At 35.1% G+C, this 21,203-nt stretch overlaps 1 protein-coding gene across 6 annotated transcripts in view; it reads right to left on the minus strand.

Annotated features, from left to right (window-relative positions):
• Window positions 1-21,203, minus strand: part of LOC117330532 (dynein heavy chain 3, axonemal-like) — a 141,117-nt gene that overhangs the window by 53,870 nt on the left and 66,044 nt on the right. For 4 of the 6 annotated variants that reach the window (XM_033888913.1, XM_033888912.1, XM_033888910.1 and 1 more), the window contains exons 11-40: window positions 20,674-20,872; window positions 20,287-20,493; window positions 19,739-19,992; window positions 19,141-19,345; window positions 18,199-18,402; window positions 17,736-17,866; window positions 17,164-17,359; window positions 16,205-16,399; window positions 15,789-15,977; window positions 15,356-15,484; window positions 14,859-15,059; window positions 14,402-14,541; window positions 13,478-13,568; window positions 12,958-13,025; window positions 12,387-12,615; window positions 11,999-12,151; window positions 10,926-11,064; window positions 10,405-10,603; window positions 10,029-10,137; window positions 9,723-9,842; window positions 8,550-9,002; window positions 7,644-7,808; window positions 6,871-7,005; window positions 6,416-6,503; window positions 5,791-5,921; window positions 5,335-5,435; window positions 4,916-5,030; window positions 3,843-3,976; window positions 3,107-3,367; window positions 1,840-1,857 (exon numbers count right to left, since the gene is read on the minus strand). In XM_033888913.1, the coding sequence (XP_033744804.1) occupies window positions 1,840-1,857; window positions 3,107-3,367; window positions 3,843-3,976; window positions 4,916-5,030; window positions 5,335-5,435; window positions 5,791-5,921; window positions 6,416-6,503; window positions 6,871-7,005; window positions 7,644-7,808; window positions 8,550-9,002; window positions 9,723-9,842; window positions 10,029-10,137; window positions 10,405-10,603; window positions 10,926-11,064; window positions 11,999-12,151; window positions 12,387-12,615; window positions 12,958-13,025; window positions 13,478-13,568; window positions 14,402-14,541; window positions 14,859-15,059; window positions 15,356-15,484; window positions 15,789-15,977; window positions 16,205-16,399; window positions 17,164-17,359; window positions 17,736-17,866; window positions 18,199-18,402; window positions 19,141-19,345; window positions 19,739-19,992; window positions 20,287-20,493; window positions 20,674-20,872 (4,959 nt within the window). The remainder of the gene's footprint in view (window positions 1-1,839; window positions 1,858-3,106; window positions 3,368-3,842; window positions 3,977-4,915; window positions 5,031-5,334; window positions 5,436-5,790; window positions 5,922-6,415; window positions 6,504-6,870; window positions 7,006-7,643; window positions 7,809-8,549; window positions 9,003-9,722; window positions 9,843-10,028; window positions 10,138-10,404; window positions 10,604-10,925; window positions 11,065-11,998; window positions 12,152-12,386; window positions 12,616-12,957; window positions 13,026-13,477; window positions 13,569-14,401; window positions 14,542-14,858; window positions 15,060-15,355; window positions 15,485-15,788; window positions 15,978-16,204; window positions 16,400-17,163; window positions 17,360-17,735; window positions 17,867-18,198; window positions 18,403-19,140; window positions 19,346-19,738; window positions 19,993-20,286; window positions 20,494-20,673; window positions 20,873-21,203) is intronic. The other 2 variants (XM_033888915.1, XM_033888911.1) reach the window with 1 other exon arrangement.

Genomic DNA, 21,203 nt, shown 5'->3' on the forward strand with positions numbered 1-21,203 from the left:
GAGTCTCCAAGATCAACTCGTTAGGGCAAGATAAACAATATATGGGTTGAAATCAACTTAATAAAACAATAGATGGAATGATAGTTATCTGCTTCAGGTTAAGATGTAAAGCAAGTTAAGCCACTCAAATAATGTTTGTTTTTTTATGATTTCCTTACAAAATGCAGGGCTTTTTCTGGGGGCTTTTTTGGGCCATTAATGAGCCCTATTCCCAATTGAAATTATTTCATATTTAAACTGAATTCCCAAAATTTGCAGTTTACTCATGAAAAAATCTGTCACAATTCACCAATTTTCTTCCCAAAATGAGACTTTAAGGCCCTTTCCCAAACCAGTGAGAAAAAGCCCTGAAATGATAAAGCACATTGCTAATTAGTGGTTTAAAGATATAACTATGAGATTCCGTAATATTTAAGATAAACATTTTTGTCCCATTATTTCATGTTTTACATGGTATCTGGTAAATCATCAGGAGAATATCAAAGGGAAATATGGAAATTTCCAGCTGTATTTAAGGTCCTGTTTCATGTTGAAGTCATGCATGTACATTTAGTTTAATGAGTTATTATTCAATAAAAAGATACCACATTTTATAGTAGATTAGACCTGGATCCAGTTATATAGCTCCATGATTAAATAAACATAGAAATCGAAACCAAAGGAAATATTTAAATGAGTTAACATATTTATAATTGTTAGATTTAAAATCAATACAGTTTCTGTTTTTTCCTCTAATGCATTCATGTGTATTACATAAAACCTGGAACACCCAGACTGTTCACACAGGGTATGCATGGTGATAACAATGTAATGGTCAGTAACATGCCATGCTTTATACAAAGGGCAGATAACTCTATCATGGCGCTCAAGGCCACAAACACTGAAAGCTTCAACATCATTTGCAGTGAAAAGGCAAAGCCAAGAATGAGGTATGAGAATGTCATTTTAAGACTTACATTAACTGATTTGAACAAATATGATACTGCATAATAAATTATACACACAATTCTTAATTTTCAAATTCTTCAACTGAATTATATGCCTCCAATGTGGGGAATTGGCTTCAGAAATAAAATTAGATAAAATATTTAAAAGGTGCATCAATTTGCACAAAATGTTTCATAAATGTGCCAAGCTGTAAGACTGGATGAGACAGAAAGACTTACTATATGATTTTTTTAGATTTGATAATTGATGATCAATTAAAATGTTTATGATTGACATGAAAGGTGTGAACTGATACAAGCATTTTTCAATCAGTTTCTAATAATAAAGCTGGTATTTTGTTGTAAAGGTCATAGAACATTGCTGAAATACAACAGCTATATACAACAACTGGTGAAAAGAAAACATGGCAGCACACCGTTTGTACCCATAACCATAGTAACCATTCCTCCACCACCATCCCACACTCAATTATCACACGTATCCAGGGTGACCACAAAAACAGTTACATTGATTGCTTGATTTTGATGAATACTTTCAACACAAAACTTATATATTAAAGTATTACTTAAGAAAAATGTTTTTAAGAAATATTCAAATAATTTTTTGTTTTGTTAATGCTTTTGCAAATTCTATTTAGTAATAATTGACATAATAATTGACATCATTAAAAAATATACTATGAGATCCAATCACAGTAAGGAACGAAATCAGCATCAACTGAAAACTTTATCAATAATTGTCAACGCTTATGTTTTTTTGTGAGTGCATGTTTTTTTTGGTTATTTTTTTTTTCAGATATATTTGTCGGTAAACAATGGGTCCATTTTTTGTTTGCTGGTCACCCAGATTATACATAACCTGCACCACAGGGACGTGCGTCCTCTGACTTACCGTGTAATATGGCCCAGCCTGAATATTTAAAGTGTAAGTATGTACAAATAAAATATTACAAATACCTGTGCTATATACCTGCTTTACAGTGTAAGTATGCACCGTACAAATCATATATTACAATCACATGTGCTACATATACCTGCACAGCGTAATTATATGATAAATAAAAATAAATATATCTACCCAACGTCCATCTATATATATATATATATATATATATATATGTTATATACAAATAAAGCAGAAGGCATTAAGTGATTATATAAACCATATTTACATAATAAGCGTTATAAGCATTAATACACCAAGTAAGCAAGCTTTAGTATGGCCTCCATGGATCGCCAAGGTTCCATTAAAGAGTGACACTCAGAAGGGAGTACATTACACTCACTTAAAATTCAAACATATATTGTGTTTAATGTAATCTAAATATAGGAATAAGTCTGTGAAAATAAAATATTTACTTAATGAATGAAATTTTAAACAGAAATTGCAAACATGTCAATCATGACAATTTTACTGTAAATAAATGTTTAAGTAGTGCATAACTCATATTTACAAAAGACAAGTGGAATGATATTTTTTCTTTTTAATTTGCATAACTTGAGTGGTCACTGTAGATAGGCCTTACTATTCCAAATTATACATAATTATTTAAAAGCTTAAAATCAGCAACTAACACTAATATTGATGACAACTGGTTATACTGAACGGCTGACATCCCAGACCATTGATCTCACTGGGACCAATATAATTATTGAATTGTCTTAAAGACAAAATTCCTCCATCCAAGGAATTTCAAATTCTCTATGTACATAATGGTTGTCCATAATTGGAGACAAAATTCCTCCATCCAAGGAATTTCAAATTCTCTACATAATGGTTGTTAGTCATTGTGTGTTTGTGATCAGGCCATTAAAAGTATATACGCTTTTTATAATAGTTCCAGATTTCTTTATTCCCTGTTGATGTCAGCTGTGTAAGTTATACAACTATAGCATTGTAAGACTTGATACTGATAAATCCTACATCATATCACAAACATGTATAATACAAAATGTAGCTATTCCCGATTCAATTCAAAGCCTTGTGCTATTTCCTCATGTTGAAAACAACGATCAAGTAATAAACTCAGTGTTATCCTGAGTTAAAATCTATGTTAAATAATGACACATTTTACTAAAAGCTACGTATATTTGTAAGCTAAGAGCTGTGCAAGTTATTAACCAAAGCACTGTATTCTACGAAAAGAGAGACAACTCACTTTGGGTATTTGCTAACCGTCCCTCCAGCTTCTGCGTCACATAAGTTTCGGAAGAATTCATCAAATTTGATACGTGAGTTGGCATCCAGTGCCCCTCCTACAGACCACACGATGGAGAAGAAGAAATAGCTGATCAGCATATTGGTACGTTCTTCAATGATCTTCTGGTCGTTCATCGATACTGGCTTCTCCTTGGCCTCTTCATCTTCATCATCATCCTCTATAATCTCATCATCATCCTCTTCCTCTGCCCCAATGGCCCTGTACAGGGTTAATCAGTATGTTAATTTATGATATGTACACCAATTGCCCTATAAGGCAAAATTGTGGCCAACTTGAAAAAATCCAATCATGCTTATAATACACACTTAATATCTAACTTATCTGGACAGACATACTGTATAGTTTAAACTGGTAAACCTGGAAAAATCTATCTATAACCACTTCAGTTGAGACAGAAATCAATCTTAAGTGCTTAATATTGGTTGGACAGACAAGGAATAGATATCCAGATTCCAGTATATTCGAATGAACCCGTTTACCTGTTTAAATACAAAAATTCAAGGATACAGGTTGATGAATCTGCAAAATATTAATGCTAACTTTGAAAGTATTTCTCAAATCTCAACAGAAACTGAGTTTACAAAGTTTGTCCCTACTTTATAGGGAAAACTAGTTTAGAAACTAAGATTACAACAAACAAAATCTACCTTGACGTTCTAAAGCTGGTACTTACTTGACATCCAACATAAGACAGCCATAGAGGCGGAGTAGACAGGTGGTCAGGTGGAGAGGGTGACAGCTAAGGAGAGCCTTACAGTACTTGGTAACAAACATCACACACGGGGGCAGCAGCCAATCAAAAAGCATCTGTGAAAGGTCAACAACAGGTTCATAAAATGAGTCTCAATATCAGTACAATCTGCTACGAAATGAGTCAACAGAGTATCCTTATAGTGATGGTCGATCACAACTTAATATACTGATAGAATATCAGGGTTTATCTGGAGAAATATCACAACTTAATATACTGATGGTATATCAGGGTTTATCTGGAGAAATATCACAACTTAATATACTGATGGTATATCATGGTTTATCTGGAGAAATATCACAACTTAATATACTGATGGTATATCACGGTTTATCTGGAGAAATATCACAACTTAATATACTGATGGTATATCAGGGTTTATCTGGAGAAATATCACAACTTAATATACTGATGGTATATCACGGTTTATCTGGAGAAATATCACAACTTAATATACTGATTGTATATCACGGTTTATCTGGAGAAATATCACAACTTAATATACTGATGGTATATCATGGTTTACCTGGAGAAATATCACAACTTAATATACTGATGGTATATCACGGTTTATCTGGAGAAATATCACAACTTAATATACTGATTGTATATCACGGTTTATCTGGAGAAATATCACAACTTAATATACTGATGGTATATCATGGTTTACCTGGAGAAATATCACAACTTAATATACTGATGGTATATCATGGTTTATCTGGAGAAATATCACAACTTAATATACTGATTGTATATCACGGTTTATCTGGAGAAATATCACAACTTAATATACTGATGGTATATCAGGGTTTATCTGGAGAAATATCACAACTTAATATACTGATGGTATATCAGGGTTTATCTGGAGAAATATCACAACTTAATATACTGATTGTATATCACGGTTTATCTGGAGAAATATCACAACTTAATATACTGATGGTATATCACGGTTTATCAAGAGTTATATCAATGTTATATGTTTTCTTACTTACTTTAATGATTTCACGTTGCTCTGCATTGAGGTTATCCGGGAGGTCATTCTCCATCCAGGACTGGACGAATGGCTTCCAGCCAAGCTGTAGAGGGTCCATGTAGATCATACCACATCTGTTGAGTTTGTGGAAAAAAGAAAATTTGCAACAATAATAGAAAACATCAGTTGAATGGTAGAACGGCCATATTCCAAGGACAACTTATACCTCTACATTTTAAGACAATAGTGGCCTCTGCTCTATATATAGTTACCACGGCAATGGAATATTTTATGTCATAGTTAGTTCCTCCCATTCTTTTGGCAACGGAACCATTTTCTTCTGATGAAATATTATACCTTACCCCCATAACTATATTACATGTCAGGATGTGGCTTATTTTTTCAATCATGACGACATGTGACAAATTTACGTCATACCTGCTGACTGTGGCGGGGGATGCCTGTTCCAGATCCTGTGGCTCAAATATCATGTTCTGTTTGTTGCTCATTTGAATGATTTCTCCACTCATCAGACACAACTGTGAACAAGAGACAACAAATCTCCTATACTATCTTAACATATTTATCCTGTAACAAGCCCAGGCGGCCAACTGATCATAAACTTTACTCAAAGTAGGGTGTTGGCATGATTGCTAGACAATTCAAAATTGATTTTTAGCATGTTCTACTGAACTGCAAGACACATGGGTGGGCTAATTAACAGGTATGGTGTTTATTGCTAGATGAATTGTATCTATAAAAGCTGGATACTAATTAGTCAGTGACAATTACAGAGGTCATGTGTCAGAATTTTTCTTGACCGATTGGACTCCTCAATTTCAATTGGCAACACAACAAAGATAAGCAAACCCAGACAACTTTTCAGCCATTTACCTTTTTATTGTCATCCAGGACAGTGTTCATGTTTTCGATCCACACAGCATCCACAGGCCCATCAAACACGATCCACTTCCTTAGGTCGGTTGTGCTCGAGGCGTGCTCACGGAACGTATTTGCCAGTACACCTAAACAAGAAGGATCTAAGGTGTACAAGAATTCTCTGTTGGAGTTTTTGAAATAGCAATTAGTCTGTTTTAGACATTTTAACTGTGGAATCTGCCTGAAGATATTTTTATCAAATATATTTCTCAAGTTTGAGCTTTTAGTTCACAACAGGTATCTGTTTATAATACAGTCTACCCTTATTATATCGCCACATTTCGTCCACGACAGTTATGGCAGTCTAACGTAACGGCAATATCGTTGAGGGAAATATATAGCGATTCGGGATGTTTGTATTTTAACAAACATGGCAAGGGTGGCAAACTTAACGAGGGAATAATCTGTTCCAGAGCTTTAGGTGGCGGTATGCGAGGGTTGCGATAGATTCGGGTGGCGATAGGTCAGAGGTAGACTGTATATAATAAGAGTTAATATTCAAGAGCATAATCTATGTTTTTACAGATATCACCTTTATTTAAAAACTTCAATCTTTTAAATTTCATTTATAGCTACTTACCATCAAACCATTCATGAGATACTGGATCAAATCGTCCATATAACTGACCCATCGTAATAGCCTTTGGGTTTATAATTCTATATTGGACCTGAAAAGAAAAGAGATTAAATGAAATTTTATCAAATTATACAAAATATTACCAGAAATGCAAAGCGACCATTATAGTCTTCACATAATGGAGGCCTTTTAAATTTAAATTTCAATGGGGACATTCCACCATCCAAAATTTATTTAAATATAAAATTCATCATTGTCAGGGATGCTCCACCATTCAAAAGTTACTCATATACAAAATTGACCATTGGTAGCTAGTTATAAACGAAAATGAGGTATCTATTTCTTTCAACAAAGCAAAGACTGTTGATTGAAATATCCCCGATTCACTATTTAACTATCCTCAAAAAATGTCCTTGTAAATGTCCGCCAAGTATAAACAGGGGTCACTTGTAACTAACCTTATGTTCGTCCATCTTGCCACTCTTACTCATATCCCCGAGGGTAGCAGCGAGTGCCTTGAAGGCATTTGTCTTCCCGCCGAGGGGATCCCCCACAATCATCAGACCGTGTCTCACGAGGATCATATCGTATATCTGTAACATGTAGCACAAGTTTCAATAATGGTTCATTACATAATTCAAGCTTTCTCAAAGATACTGAAGTTTAGAATACAGGAATAACATCACTTCAATGATATATATTTCAGTACAATCATTTCATTTGTGTGATAAATTATTTACCTCTGTGTAAAAACATTTATTGCATTATTAATATTTACAAGTTCAAAAAATATATACATGCATGATAAAGATATGTTTTCACCTACTGGGTAAAGTATTATCCATAATAAAAGTTCAAATTTTGAAATATTTATCTGTATGGTTAAGTGTTTACTTCTGGTAATCTATTTACCTGTATGGTTAAGTGTTTACATGCGTTAATCTATTTACCTGTACTATGAAATGTTTACTTGTGGTAATCTATTTACCTGTACTATGAAATGTTTACCTGCGGTAATCTATTTACCTGTACTATAAAATTTTTACCTGCGGTAGTCTATTTACCTGTACTATGAACTGTTTACTTGTGGTAATCTATTTACCTATGACATTTTACTCAACTGTATTAAGAATAAATTACCTGTGATAATTTACTTATCTGTATGATGAATTTTTGATCTGTGATATATTTACCTGTATTAAGAATAAATTACCTGTGATAATTTACTTACCTGTATGATTTTATCTAGGTACCAGGGTACAGCCTGGAGTTTACATTTCTTGAGGTTCTCAATAAGAGCTTCCTGCAAGTCTCCGTAGTCCATCGCTGGCAGTTGTATCCCTGGGAACAGATCCGATATGATTCCCTCAAACAGCGGGATGTCTTGGGATAAAAACTAAAAGACAAACAATAATGACATGCTTATCATTAAAGACTTATTGAAACAGATTTATCATTTTAAAATTTTACACAGGAGAAAATGTAAAGTTGGATTTTCTGACATTTCTCTCACACAATCAGTAATATTTTAGATACCTTTTATTCTAAAATAATAAGAACTTGACCTAAAACTAAAGGGACATGGGCTTAATGCAAGGACAATACAATTGTCAGAATACAACATAGCTAACCAAGTTGGTTGAAATTTAGAATTAATTTTTAAATTCAGAATTAATTTTTAAAAGTAGGTCAAGGTCAGGGTAAGGATATCCGCAAATGTAGTATCAATGGTCTTGTCACAAAGAACACCTGTCAGATATGATAGATCTATCTCATACGGATAATATACTGTGGCCAAGGATAAAGTATTTTATAAGTAAGTCAAAGGTCTCGGTCAAGGTCAGCAGGTTCCATCCCAGCGAGCTAATAATAGCATTTGGTAGCATATTCACTGAACTGTAATAGACACTTATTGGTGTCTTACCGAGTCATTGGCTTATTGCCAGGTAAATACTGCTATTGGATCATATCAAACAGATATTGGATAAGTTTCCATGCTCTTGTTACCAAAGAATATAACTGTTCTCTGATACTGTACAGAAAGTATGATAGTTCTTCTCTGTTTCTGTACAGAAAGTATAATAGTTCTTCTCTGTTACGGTACAATATTCTATTATCCTGATATTCAGTGACGTACCTTTGGAAGGTTAATGTCGTTGATTGACTTCAGCACCAATACGTCCTCTCTCTGTTCTGGGTATTTCAGTTTCAGACTCCCAGCAGCCGTCAACACAGACTTCACAGCACGCATCCCGTAGTCGTAGTGGTGCTGTGATGATAACAGTTCTGAGCACAATCTATATGTGGCCACAATTTTTGTTGACATGCTACGCGCATCTACAAATCCCATGGAATAGAGCGATATCTCAGCAATCATGGCGTAGTCGGGCACCATCATGGCAACAGTACGAAACAATACCTTCAAATTGTCTGGCAGTTCTGCACGCCCTGCATACCCAGGGTTCATAGTAATAAATATTGTACATGTTGGGTCAATCGAAATGTTTGTACCCTCAAACATGAACATCTTAACCTGCTCCGCAATGGCTCTCTGTATCGTCTGGACTTGCTGGGCAATGACAGACAACACCTGTAAACGAAACATAAAATCATGTTGCTATAGTAACAGGCACCTTGACCTTGGATCAAATGACAAAGCATCAAGGACACTGGACACAGCTTCTTTGTTATGTGGACAAACTGGTTTGTCAATTTTTGTTACTTTTCAGACATAAATCTTGACAGACCTACAGTTGTTGATTATATATTGAAGGTCACACGGTTCTTCATATTTCAACAACTAATAACTCTAGTCTAATCATGGTCAAAATGAAAGTGGTCTAAAATTCCATTAAGTGACCTTTTTACCAAGAACAGCCTTTGTATAATCTTAGCATGTTGGCCTACTTTCTATGGTAAATGGAGATTTAGTAATGTCTCACAGTCGTCACAGAATAACAGACAATACAACGAATGTAAAATCTTTCTGTGTGAAGAATTAATTCAATTTGTACAAAAAACAAGACATAAGTATATATCTCTATAAGTAAAACCAAAATCTGGAATCTCCTTTAATTAGATAAGAATTCAAAAGTAATTAACAGTGAAGTCTGGTCCTTTCTCTATTTAAATACATTTAAAGACATACGTAAGCTTTCCTGAAATGGATCCACTAGGTAAGTTAAGTCATGAAAGTTTGCCATAATCGCCATATTGTTCATTCACAAGAAATGGATCCACTAGGTAAGTTAAGTCATGAAAGTTTGCCATAATCGCCATATTGTTCATTCACAAGAGGCCGATACATTACCTCTAACTCTATTCTGTTGAATTCATCAAAACACGCCCAGGCTCCAGACTGGGCCAGGCCCTTGAAGAACTTGCCCATGGCTTTGTAGTCAAGTCCGTCCGAGCAGTTAAATACTACACACTGAAATCACAACCAAATCAAATTTCAGGAGCATATTAAGGAAGTAGTGTTGTATGTATTGGGAAATATCAAAATAATATCATCAGGAATCAGACGTAGGAATAGTATAGGGTCGTGACAAGTAGAGACAAACTGGTTCATTGTTCCAGGATAAGCCTGGGTATCTACTGATAATATGTTGAGTACCTGTTTGGCCACGGCCTTGGCGAGATCTTTGGATGTCTCAGTTTTGCCAGTTCCGGCGGGTCCTTCTGGGGCACCGCCCAGATTTAACAGCAATGCTCCCATCAAGGTTCTGTAAAAGTACAGATCACACAATAATGAAATGTTCATCTTCAACTCAATATAAAATATTGGGCACTAATCTGAATATTTAGGCAGTTTTTACCTTTAAGAAAATTCTTAAATAGCTGACTTTCAAAGTATAAACTTTTGTTAAATAAAATTCAGAGAAGATATCAAACTTCTTAAATATGACAAGATTTTGTGACTTTTGCTCTGAATCTTAGAATTTCTCAAAGTATATTTTCATTACCCAGTACTTATTCGAGTTTATACTTACCTGTAACACCTGTCTGTGAGTGGGGTAATGACTAGACGCCCTGTGTTGCCCAGGTACTCGTAGGCATAAGCTACAGTTGTGGTGATCATTTTCACCATGACAGAGTTGTCCTCAAAGTAGTAGCGAAGCTGACTTATCCAGGAGAAATCTACTGGACTACTCATCTCCAGCTTAGCTAGGTTAGCTATGACATCTCGGGCTGTGGGGACACAACAAAGTTAACCACTTATATCATCTCGATGTTTCGTATCATATAATCCAGTCCATTTAGCAAAATTCATCTGTATGTTAACTTATATTCCTACTTATTATCAATGGTGGTATAGACCAAACTTTCTTTGAAATAACTTTCAATTATCTTCTGAAATATCTCCATAATATACCTGCCGTTTTCATAAGTTATGAATTTCTATATGTCATGAAAATATTTGAGACTGGTGAGAATAACTTGATCCAGATGCTACACAAACAGTGTCTAAGTGTACTAAACATAAATATATTGTGGGCCTCCGTCTACTGACCATGGACGTCTATGACGATGAGAGCCTCCAGAGTGATCCTAGCCATCTTGGTGAGTGAGCCTCGTACCATCTGTACGACCTCGTCTATCTGTTTGTTACTCTTAGCCAGGTACGGCCCCAGGTAGTTACTGTTGATAGCCTACAAAACATTAATGTGTAAAACTATCAAAGTTGATCAATTCTATTAACAAAAAGTACAAAATGAATGTAGCAAGAAAATTGAATCAACCATTTGAATAATGAAAAATAATTTTCCTTGCATTTCCTATCCATTTACCTGTATGTCCTCAGTATTAACATGTATGAATTTAATATGAACTTGTATGATAGGTGTATTTACATTTACCTGTATGAATTACTTTTACCTGTATGACCTGTGTATTTACCCGTATGGCCAATACATTTACCTGTATGACCTGTCTATTTACTTGTATGAATTACTATTTACCTGTATGGCTTATACATTTACCTGTATGGCATATACATTTACCTGTATGACCTGTGTATTTACCTGTATGAATTACTATTTACCTGTATGGCAAATACATTTACCTGTATGGCCTATACATTTACCTGTATGACCTGTGTATTTACCAGTATGAATTACTATTTACCTGTATGGCCAATACATTTACCTGTATGGCCAATACATTTACCTGTATGACCTGTCTATTTACCAGTATGAATTACTATTTACCTGTATGGCCAATACATTTACCTGTATGGCCAATACATTTACCTGTATGACCTGTCTATTTACCTGTATGAATTACTATTTACCTGTATGGCCAATACATTTACCTGTATGGCCTATACATTTACCTGTATGACCTGTGTATTTACCAGTAAGAATTATTATTTACCTGTATGACATATGTATTTATTTTGTATGACCTTTACATTTACTTGTATATCCTGTGTATTTACCTGTATGATCTATATACTTACATGTATGACCTTTATAATTACCTGTTTGACTTATGTATTCACTTTATATGAATATAGCATTTACTTGCATGACCTATATATTTGCCTGTATGACCTGTGCGTTTACTTGTATGACCTTTATTTACCTGCGTGACCTCTGTTGTCCAGTGGATCTGACTTGCTGCCAGCACTATCTGTCCTGGCCATTGTAACACCCACTCATGTCTTGGACAATTGGGGTAAGCTTTAACAGCCTTAATTGACACCTCTCTCAGACTGAGTTTCATCACGTCCTCGACCTGCAGCGAATTACCATCATATTTCAATATATTTGTGATCAAACATTTCAACAATAGCATTTGAGTAAGCTATGTAAAAGTAGGCAGACTTCATAATGAGAACAATTGAAGTCATATTAAGATATACCTGATCATTATCATACAGCAGCTTATTTTAAACTCTACTAAAAAAATACTGGTATTACAATATAATGTACACAAAATGTATAATATCCATGACATCTGCATCACCTACCTGTAACAGCCATCGCTCCACCAGGCCACAAGCATCCGCTGGGATGATGGTCTTTGAGAACTGTACGATCTCCTTCTCTGCAGACTCCATGGCGAGGATGACCTTGTCCGGGTCGAAGCTGAGCTGGGCGATACCTTCAAAGCATTTCTTTAGGTGAGGCTGTACCCTCAATGGATCCTTAGTCTCAGAGAGTATCTCCAACAGCTCATCATTAGAGAGGAAGAAAAACCTGGATAAACAATATCAAACATATACTAAATGTTCAAACATATACTAAATGTTTAAACATATACTAAATGTAATGTTTGAAGTCTTTCTTTTTATTATCTAAAACAAAAGAATGAATTTCATTTGGTTGAATCATTTCATTTACCTTTGTCAGATACATCAACATTCCTTTACTTAAGGAAATTCCTTAACATTAAATTTTCAATATCAATGCATTATCATATTTAAGGAAATAATCTCAGTTTAGGAACTATACACAAATTCCTTAATGCTTGACGGCAGTGAATACCCCCTCCCAGCAATCTAAAATCCACATGGTACACATGTATTGAGTTATACAGACCTTGGAAAGAACAGCCTTTTCTTCTCCAGGTAGTCATTGAGTCCCTTCTGGATATCGTCCAACATAGACTGTGAAAACAAAGGAAAGATACAAATTCAAATTATGGATTAGGAAAAGCATTCATTCCATTTCAAACTAAAACGGAGCTAAAAAACAAATGATATGAACTTGGAGGAATAAAAAATGTAAATGTATGTGAAAAGGTAATTAAACATTCAAGATATTTCAGTAATATTTCAGTAATTGCACACAAAGAAAATTACATTTTAACTTGAAATATTAACTTAATGTAATGCTAGCTTCTCATATGTTCCTTAAGAAGAAAAAGTGACCCTGACCTTAAATTATTGAAGCAATTTAAAATTGAAAGTATGGATAGACAGGGATGAACTATCTGGTGGACAGAACACATGCTACACATAAAGAATTAACACCTGCAGGCTCTAGAATTTTAATATTTATATACATTCTTTGTCCCCAATAACTCCACATTTTAAATATGTATACATCGTTAATATACCTCAGATTTCTGTAACTTTTCCAGCATCTGATCTTGTGAGCAAACCACCTGGGCCTTTGTATTAAGTACGGCATGCTCCATAATGGTTTTCCTGTGTGAGACAATAGTTAATATTATATTTATTCATATCAGAAACTTTTGTCTCAATTTCTAATTTCAATTTATTAATGGCATGTTAATCTTTCCAAGATCATTTTTCTAACTCAAGCTCATGTATTTATTAATGCAGAAAAACAATAGCAGTTGTTTATAGACATGTCAACTTTTTGAATTTGAAATCTAGGGGAGAAACCAATCTGTGAGAAAAGAGATACAATATTGCCTGTATCAGCTGTTCTATGGTATTACAATATGGAATCAAGATTCTAGGATGTGTCAAGAGTAAAAGAAACTAATGGCTACAGGATATCTTGATTGATATACTCTCTGCTTCCACAACAAATCATTAAAGGGATAAAGAACTCGGAGAAATGTCATCTGAATGATAAATAAATTGACAGCACTTGACTTAGATACTGACCTGTTGTATAATGTTTCTATTGGTTAAAGGATATTTTGTATCGTAAAACACTTTTTCAGTTTGATAATGTAATTTCCTTACTCGACCGGCAATAAGCCCTGCTCAGCAATAAGCCCCTCTCCTTTCTATCAAGTCTTTTGGAACCAGGCTTACATTTGCCAATAAGCCCCCTACCTTCAAAATCCCTTTATTTCCTTCGAGAGGTGGGGGGACTCTTATCAGTATATATGGTAGCTATAAGTAACCATTTCTGTTTTGGACTAATTGATGTCTAAATTTTTCTATATTTCCTTCTAGAGGTGGGGAACTCTATCAGTATATATGGTAGATATCAGTAACCATTTCTGTTTGTGACTAATTGATGTCTAAATTTTTCTATAAGGATTGTGATCTCGGGGACTTACCAATGTCCATCGACCTCCTCAAACAGCTTGCCCTCTACTGGGATCTGGTTTCTAATGTCCTGTGAGCCAAAGATTGGCTCCAGATACAACCACGCAGCCTGCACCTTGAGCCACGAATCTAGAATGTCTTTCATACGATGCTGTAACATATAAGAATCAAAGAGGTTAAGTCACGGGACAATTCTGGTGTCTACACAGGAATGGTTGTACAGCTGGGAGGAGACAGTACTGTATTTCTCCGACAATAAGCCCATATCCAGAAATGAAGAAATAAGCCCACATATATATTTTACATAAAATGTAATTTCATTTTTCTGTGTATTAAGCCAGCTCCCTGACTTTGTGTCAAAGATATATATAGTAGCTCTGATAATCCATTGTCCAAAATAAGGATATTTGGATTAAACAAACAGCTTATGTTAATTTGTATGTCCAATTATAAGAAAAATAAACTTACAAGTCGGATATCCCATTCATTGATCTGTGTTTCAAACGGACCTATGAATGGGGATCCTTTCATGGTTGTTGTCTTGACGATGTGATCGTCAAGGAGAACCTGTATTTCGTCTGGTGCAGAAAGTATATTTATTCCTGAATCTTTGTAGGGAACAAAGCCGAAATGCATATTCTCCCAATCATCCTTCATCTTAGTCAGAGCCTGCAAAAACAAATCAACGACCATTATAGGGGCATTCACTGAACGTTTTATTTATGCTAGCATGATCACTTGTCATACTATACAACACAGGTAAATATCATCTACACAAATTATGAAGACCTTCCAAATGAAAACCATTTTTTTTCAACAGGTTTTTTCAGTAACATCTTGTCCTTCTCAAATAGGTATAATTATGTGTTCAAATAAATTACTTATAAAATATATCTCCTTAACAGTTCTGTTGTAGTCAACATTTGAAAAAAAACAAAACAATGGCAGTTCTAGTTTTGGTGTACCTTTTCGAGGGCAAACTCTTTGCTGGCTTGTGAGCTGATTTCCATCAGCACATCAAGGTATTTATCCAGCTCCATCTGTAGAACCTCCATAAGAGGTGTTTCCTCTGATGGTGCCATGTTAAACCCAACCTAGGGTATCAACAGTACATAAAATATCATAAAACATTTACATTTTAAACATCATTTTAAACATCAAAATATCCAACTTTTCCTGAAATCTTCCCTGCATTGTGGTTTTGCATTACATAAGGTAAATTGTTCCAATTTAATATTTTAAACACATTTACAGTAAAAACCTGAAATTTGAATATTGCCAAATTGCTGACAAATAAATTCAAACATGAACTTTATTGGTTGCTATACACATATATCTAAGATTATCATTTCAGATTGCTGATATTCATAATTGACAGATTTTGTTGGAGCCCAGTACCTTCTCATTCATCATGTCCCAGTGGCGTTTCTTGATTCCAGGATTGCACAGGGCATTGATCAGGGGCATGTTGATTTTGAACTTTTCAAGCTTTGATTTGATAGAGATTGAAGCTCTCATTGGTCCCTTGAAATCTGGGTGAGCGAACTGCTTGGTGAGTTTGTAGGCAGTTCTCCATAATGTTTGTACCTAGTGACATAGAAGTGTTTATAGTCAAAATTGTATTACATTTTTTTTTAAATTAATTTTTTAAAATTCTCAAAAGAAATAACAATTGTGTTACAAGATGCACTGAAGGAAATCCATTAGACACAAAATAAACATTGCATTGAAAAAAAAGGATTTTCTTCTCACTTTTTTAATGATTTTCACACTTTTTTATCATTTGATTTTAATGACAATTGGCAATAACAAACCTCTTCCTCCACGACCTCAGCGTTGACCTCAAGGAGAGGCCCATTCATCCATTTATCATGTTCCTTATGGAAGGTGACCGCAGTGTTCCAGAGCTTCTCGTATGGCTCGCGGGCCACCATGATGTCCTGTATCTGATTGTATGGTGTAACAGTCTCCAGTTCCAACAACTGTTCCTCGCGGTTAATCTTCGCTTTCTGCCCGAACATAAAATACAAAGAGCATGAAAACCGAAATTTTCATTTTTGATGATTTTTGTATTTTGTTTTCGGAGAGCAGGCGAATATCAATCGTAGGATGATGGGATGAAATGTATGATGTTCCACTCATTGGTTAGAGAGTGAAAATGTTAATAAACAGACAATGACAGACAACAGTACACTAAAACATATGTTTGCTACCACAAAGGGTGTAAATATAAGTTGAATCTATTTCTGAAAAAAAAAGATGTTGCCATAACATAGCAACGATGAACACTGCTCCAGATTACAAATATTTATGTGATTATTTTCAGTGTAAAATTTGGTGATGAATTCAGAGACATTACAGATAATTCTAAATGGCCAGGGGATATCCAACAGCACAAAAAAGTATACCTAACATTTTTATCACAATGGTTAAAGGGTCACAACTCTATATAGTGTAGAACAAGTCCATATTTTTACAAAAGACAATACCTTGACATCCAAAAAGATCTTTTTTGACAATTTTGTTAAATGTAAATGACAGTGCATACATTAAATCTAACTAAAGGGAATGAGGAATTTGGGGTCTCAAGATATCAATATGGATTGTGTCCAGCACCTTCAACTCTAACCAATTAAAAACAAATTAAACAATTAAATATTACATAAGTAAAATTAGTTGAGGATCAAGCTACACAACACCAAACAAATAATTTTTCCTAGTTTAACCTTAGAAAGGATATTTGTGTTAGTACTAATTAACTCCACTGTCTAACCTCCTCCAGGAACCCCTCAAGTCGCTGTTCTATATCTCGGAGGTCCTGTACATAATTCTCCGCCTCCGACATTCGGTCTCGGTGAGCAAAACTTGCCACCTGTTTGGCAGTCTCATCCAACTGATTTTGGAAATTCTTCTTTTTGTCACGTAACTTTTGGCAATAAATATCATGTTCTCGCTGGAGTTTGTTTTCACTGAAAGGAAACATCAACATGATGATTAAGTTAATTCATTCAGAAATGCTTTGTCATCACTTATTGCTTTTAAATGCGTCAATATTTAATTTAGAAATAACAGCTAAACTCAGCTCAACTCACCTTAACTTTGTATATAAGTACAGCAAATTGTATGAAATTCTTGTTATTGGTCATCATTTTCTGACTATGACTTGCATAATGATTGACCTTGATCTCTGACACTGACATTGTGCTGGTGGTGATAATTGTTATTGTTAATGAATTATTAATTTAATTATTCATAAACTCTGATGCTGACTTCTATAATGAATAGGCCTTGATCTATGACCCTGAATTACATGATGAATGACCTTGACCTCTGACCCCGACTTACGTGTTGGTTATGATTGGGACAATACGATCGGCCCAGGAGAAGGTACTGTTGTTGAGGATGATGTCATCTTTGGGTAGATATGTATACTCCAACAGAAACATCAGGTTACCAGCTGCTACCTCCTGTTTGTCCTGAAATATGAAATTGATTCTTCTTATTACTCGGTGGCCGGATATAGTAATATCACACAGGATTATAACTTCTAATACTTCTAATCTACACTTTAGGTACTTTGTACTGAAATATCATTTGTTACCCTTTTTTTCGTTAATATGTATTCTTGTTAAATTTGAACAATGCAGTTGATAAAATATTCAAAAGCGTGACTTTTTGTACATTTTCTTAAGAATGAATACTGTCAAGATTTGACAATTTGTGCATTTTCTTAAGAATGACTACTGTCAAGATTTGACAATTTGTGCATTTTCTTAAGAATGAATTCATCATGATTTAACAAACAGACCTTGAGCTCTAGAAGCTCCCCACACTTGAGACTGTCCACATAGTTCTTCAGTTTGACGAGTTCTTCTGTGTTCTCCGCCTGCATGGCCACACTCTTGACGATTGTGTCGTACTGTTTACATATACCACGGTTAAATTTGTGACTGGTGTCCATGATATTGGTCACTAGAATCTCTATTAGGTACCGGGCTCTGTCAATCAGCCACTGAAAAGATTGTACAAAAGACACGCATTAAGATATCAGCACCTCAAAACTAACTAAACTCACTGTATCACACAGCTTTTCCATACTTATATAGGACTTGTCAACGGATCGGGAGGTGAAAACATAACCATCACTTATACAATAGAGGTGGGAATATAACTGGAAATGATGTTTTGTCATTATTACAAAATGTTTATTTAAATTGTTAACAACATGGATTGCAAGTCCTTTCATTTGTATTTGTAGTAGTTGGTGACAACCTTACTGAACAACATAAAGGGTTGCCCATCACATGCCATCCAGAGTAATTAGGGTGACTTGCCCAAGGATACAACCGCAACAGCACAGACAGACCCACTTCTCAGCTTCCCGAGACACACAAACTGACTTGGGTAGGGAGCATCAAACCATGACATCACAGACCAACCCACTTCTCAGCTTCCCGAGACACACAAACTGACTTGGGTAGGGAGCGTCGGACCACGCACCTCGGATCTTCACCCGAGACTACATGGCCAGTGTTCTGACCAACTGAGCTACCACATCCCCTACTCAGCTAGGTTCATATACAAAGAATTATGTTTCATTTGGAACCAAACCAGGTAGTCTTTATAGACAGTTTTTATAGAGGTGGTCTTTACAAACAGGTTTTAAAATAAAGGTGGCCTTTATAGAGAGGTTTTTGTTATATAGAGGTGGTTTTTGGTGCAGGTGTCCCTAGACCCAGTGGACAATTACCTTATTGATGTGGTTGCAGTCAAGAAGGAAGAAATGCATTGGTATGAACACAGGAAGAGATCCGATCTCCGATGCCTTTTTCTTCAACGTCTCAATCTCTTTGACATATTCCCTTAGGGGTCGTTCACGACCAACAAACTTCTGTATTTTCTGTACCATTTCCACTGACAACAGGTACTTGTAGGGTTCGTACACGGCCTTGTAGCTGTAATGGTAGTGATCAGACTTCTGTTTATATTGGACAGGCATTTTTTGGGAAAGGATTTGGATACTATACCAGATGCAAAACCTATGCATTTCCTCACCAGTCAGAAATTTAAAAATTCCAAAATCAACAGTGATTAAAAAGCAGAGTTTCTAGACATTCTCTGTTAAGTTGGAAACTGTCTGCTGAAATAGTGATCATTGCAGAAATAATTCTGTGAAATTAAATTTCATAAATTGCTGCCATACTAGTTTCATTCTTAAAGCAAAAATCATGGCCCGACAATTTATAGAAGCAAAAATCTTGTTGTTCCAAATTTAATATTTTTTAAGACAAAATCAAGTAAGAGAACACATTTGTATTATACATAGAATATTTGAAAAAGCCTTAAACCTTGTTGGTCCGAACTCATTTGCCTTGATTACTGTCCGAATCCTCTCCTTTGATGTGACCACAATCTCCTCTTCTATTAAAACCGTAGAGATGGTTTGATTTTCGGGATCCTCATATGCCTGGAATAGCAGGTTGTTGATGCAGGGAAGTTCCTGTACGCTGGTCACCATAAGGTCAATGATGAGACAGAAAAAGTCACATACATCTGGGAATGGTGGCTTGAACTTCAGACTAGCCTTGGCCTCATCTTCCTCCTGTTGTGTTAGAGGGGTCCATAATTATATCAAATTCTACACAGCAATTTGTTTTCAATGTGGTTATTATTAGAATATTAACCATGACACATTTTCCCATACCATTTAAATTTTTATGCTAAAAATGTTCTGTTAACATGAAGAAAATTTGATTGGGTGCATTTTTCATTACCATGATGAATTTGATGGGATCCATTTTTCCTTTCCCACAAATGAAAGGTGACTGGATCATTTTGATAGGATACAATTTTCCCACACCAAGGATTCAAGCTTGATGAGTTGAATTTCCCTTACCATGAAGAACTTGACAGGATGCATTTTCTGAGGCAGGGCCAGGCCCTCCATGATGTTGTATACACCCTCATACTTGTTTCCCTCATAATACTCCTCCACAAGGTCAACGAGGTCAAGGATGGAGTTTTTCACACAGGACCTCAGCAGATTGGACATCAGAGAAGATACACTTGCAAAAAAGTGGTCCATCTTCACCATCCGTAGACCCTATAAACACGACAGCCATAACTGTAATTATTTCTGAGACATATCCTGATTTTAAAATAATTTCAAAACTTTGCAGAAGTTGGTCTCCTTTTCTACAATTTTCTCTGTTATATTTCTTATGTTTAAGATTATCAAGACATTCAGGGATCTGATTTGTTCGATATCTCAATATGTATGTACCGGATCATCCTGAGGCATCCATTTTTCCACGTCATCCCGTCGACTATCCACCATGTCACAACATTCTTGTAGCCACTGCTTGCGTAACAAATCAGCCCCTGCACTGCTCGAGTTCTGCACATGCTTCAAGAACGTTTCCATGGTTACTGGCATAATCTGTTTCAGTGCTGGCAGATCAATCAGTCGGAACATTCCATATCTATTAAAGGGAGACAACTCAATTCAATTGTATTAGTCTTAATTAGATTTTGTAAATTGCATTAATTTTATCTGTGTTCTTATTGCTTAAATAAAATTCTATGACATATCTTCCAATAAAAAACCAATCAGTTTATAGAAACATTTTTTTTTAAAACACTGAATTCTTTGTTTGCTCATTTTGTTGAATTTCTTAACAGATAACCAATATGTCAAGTGAATAATCCTTAGTTCGAACAAGCTTTATATATAACCTACATTTTACAGTTTTTCTATAAAACATGAACACTATAAACAATTATAATAGTTATGATATTGTTGTTTTTCAGTCT

Source organism: Pecten maximus, chromosome 7 (genome assembly GCF_902652985.1).
Source record: "Pecten maximus chromosome 7, xPecMax1.1, whole genome shotgun sequence".
In the NCBI taxonomy this organism is placed as follows: Eukaryota; Metazoa; Mollusca; class Bivalvia; order Pectinida; family Pectinidae; genus Pecten; species Pecten maximus.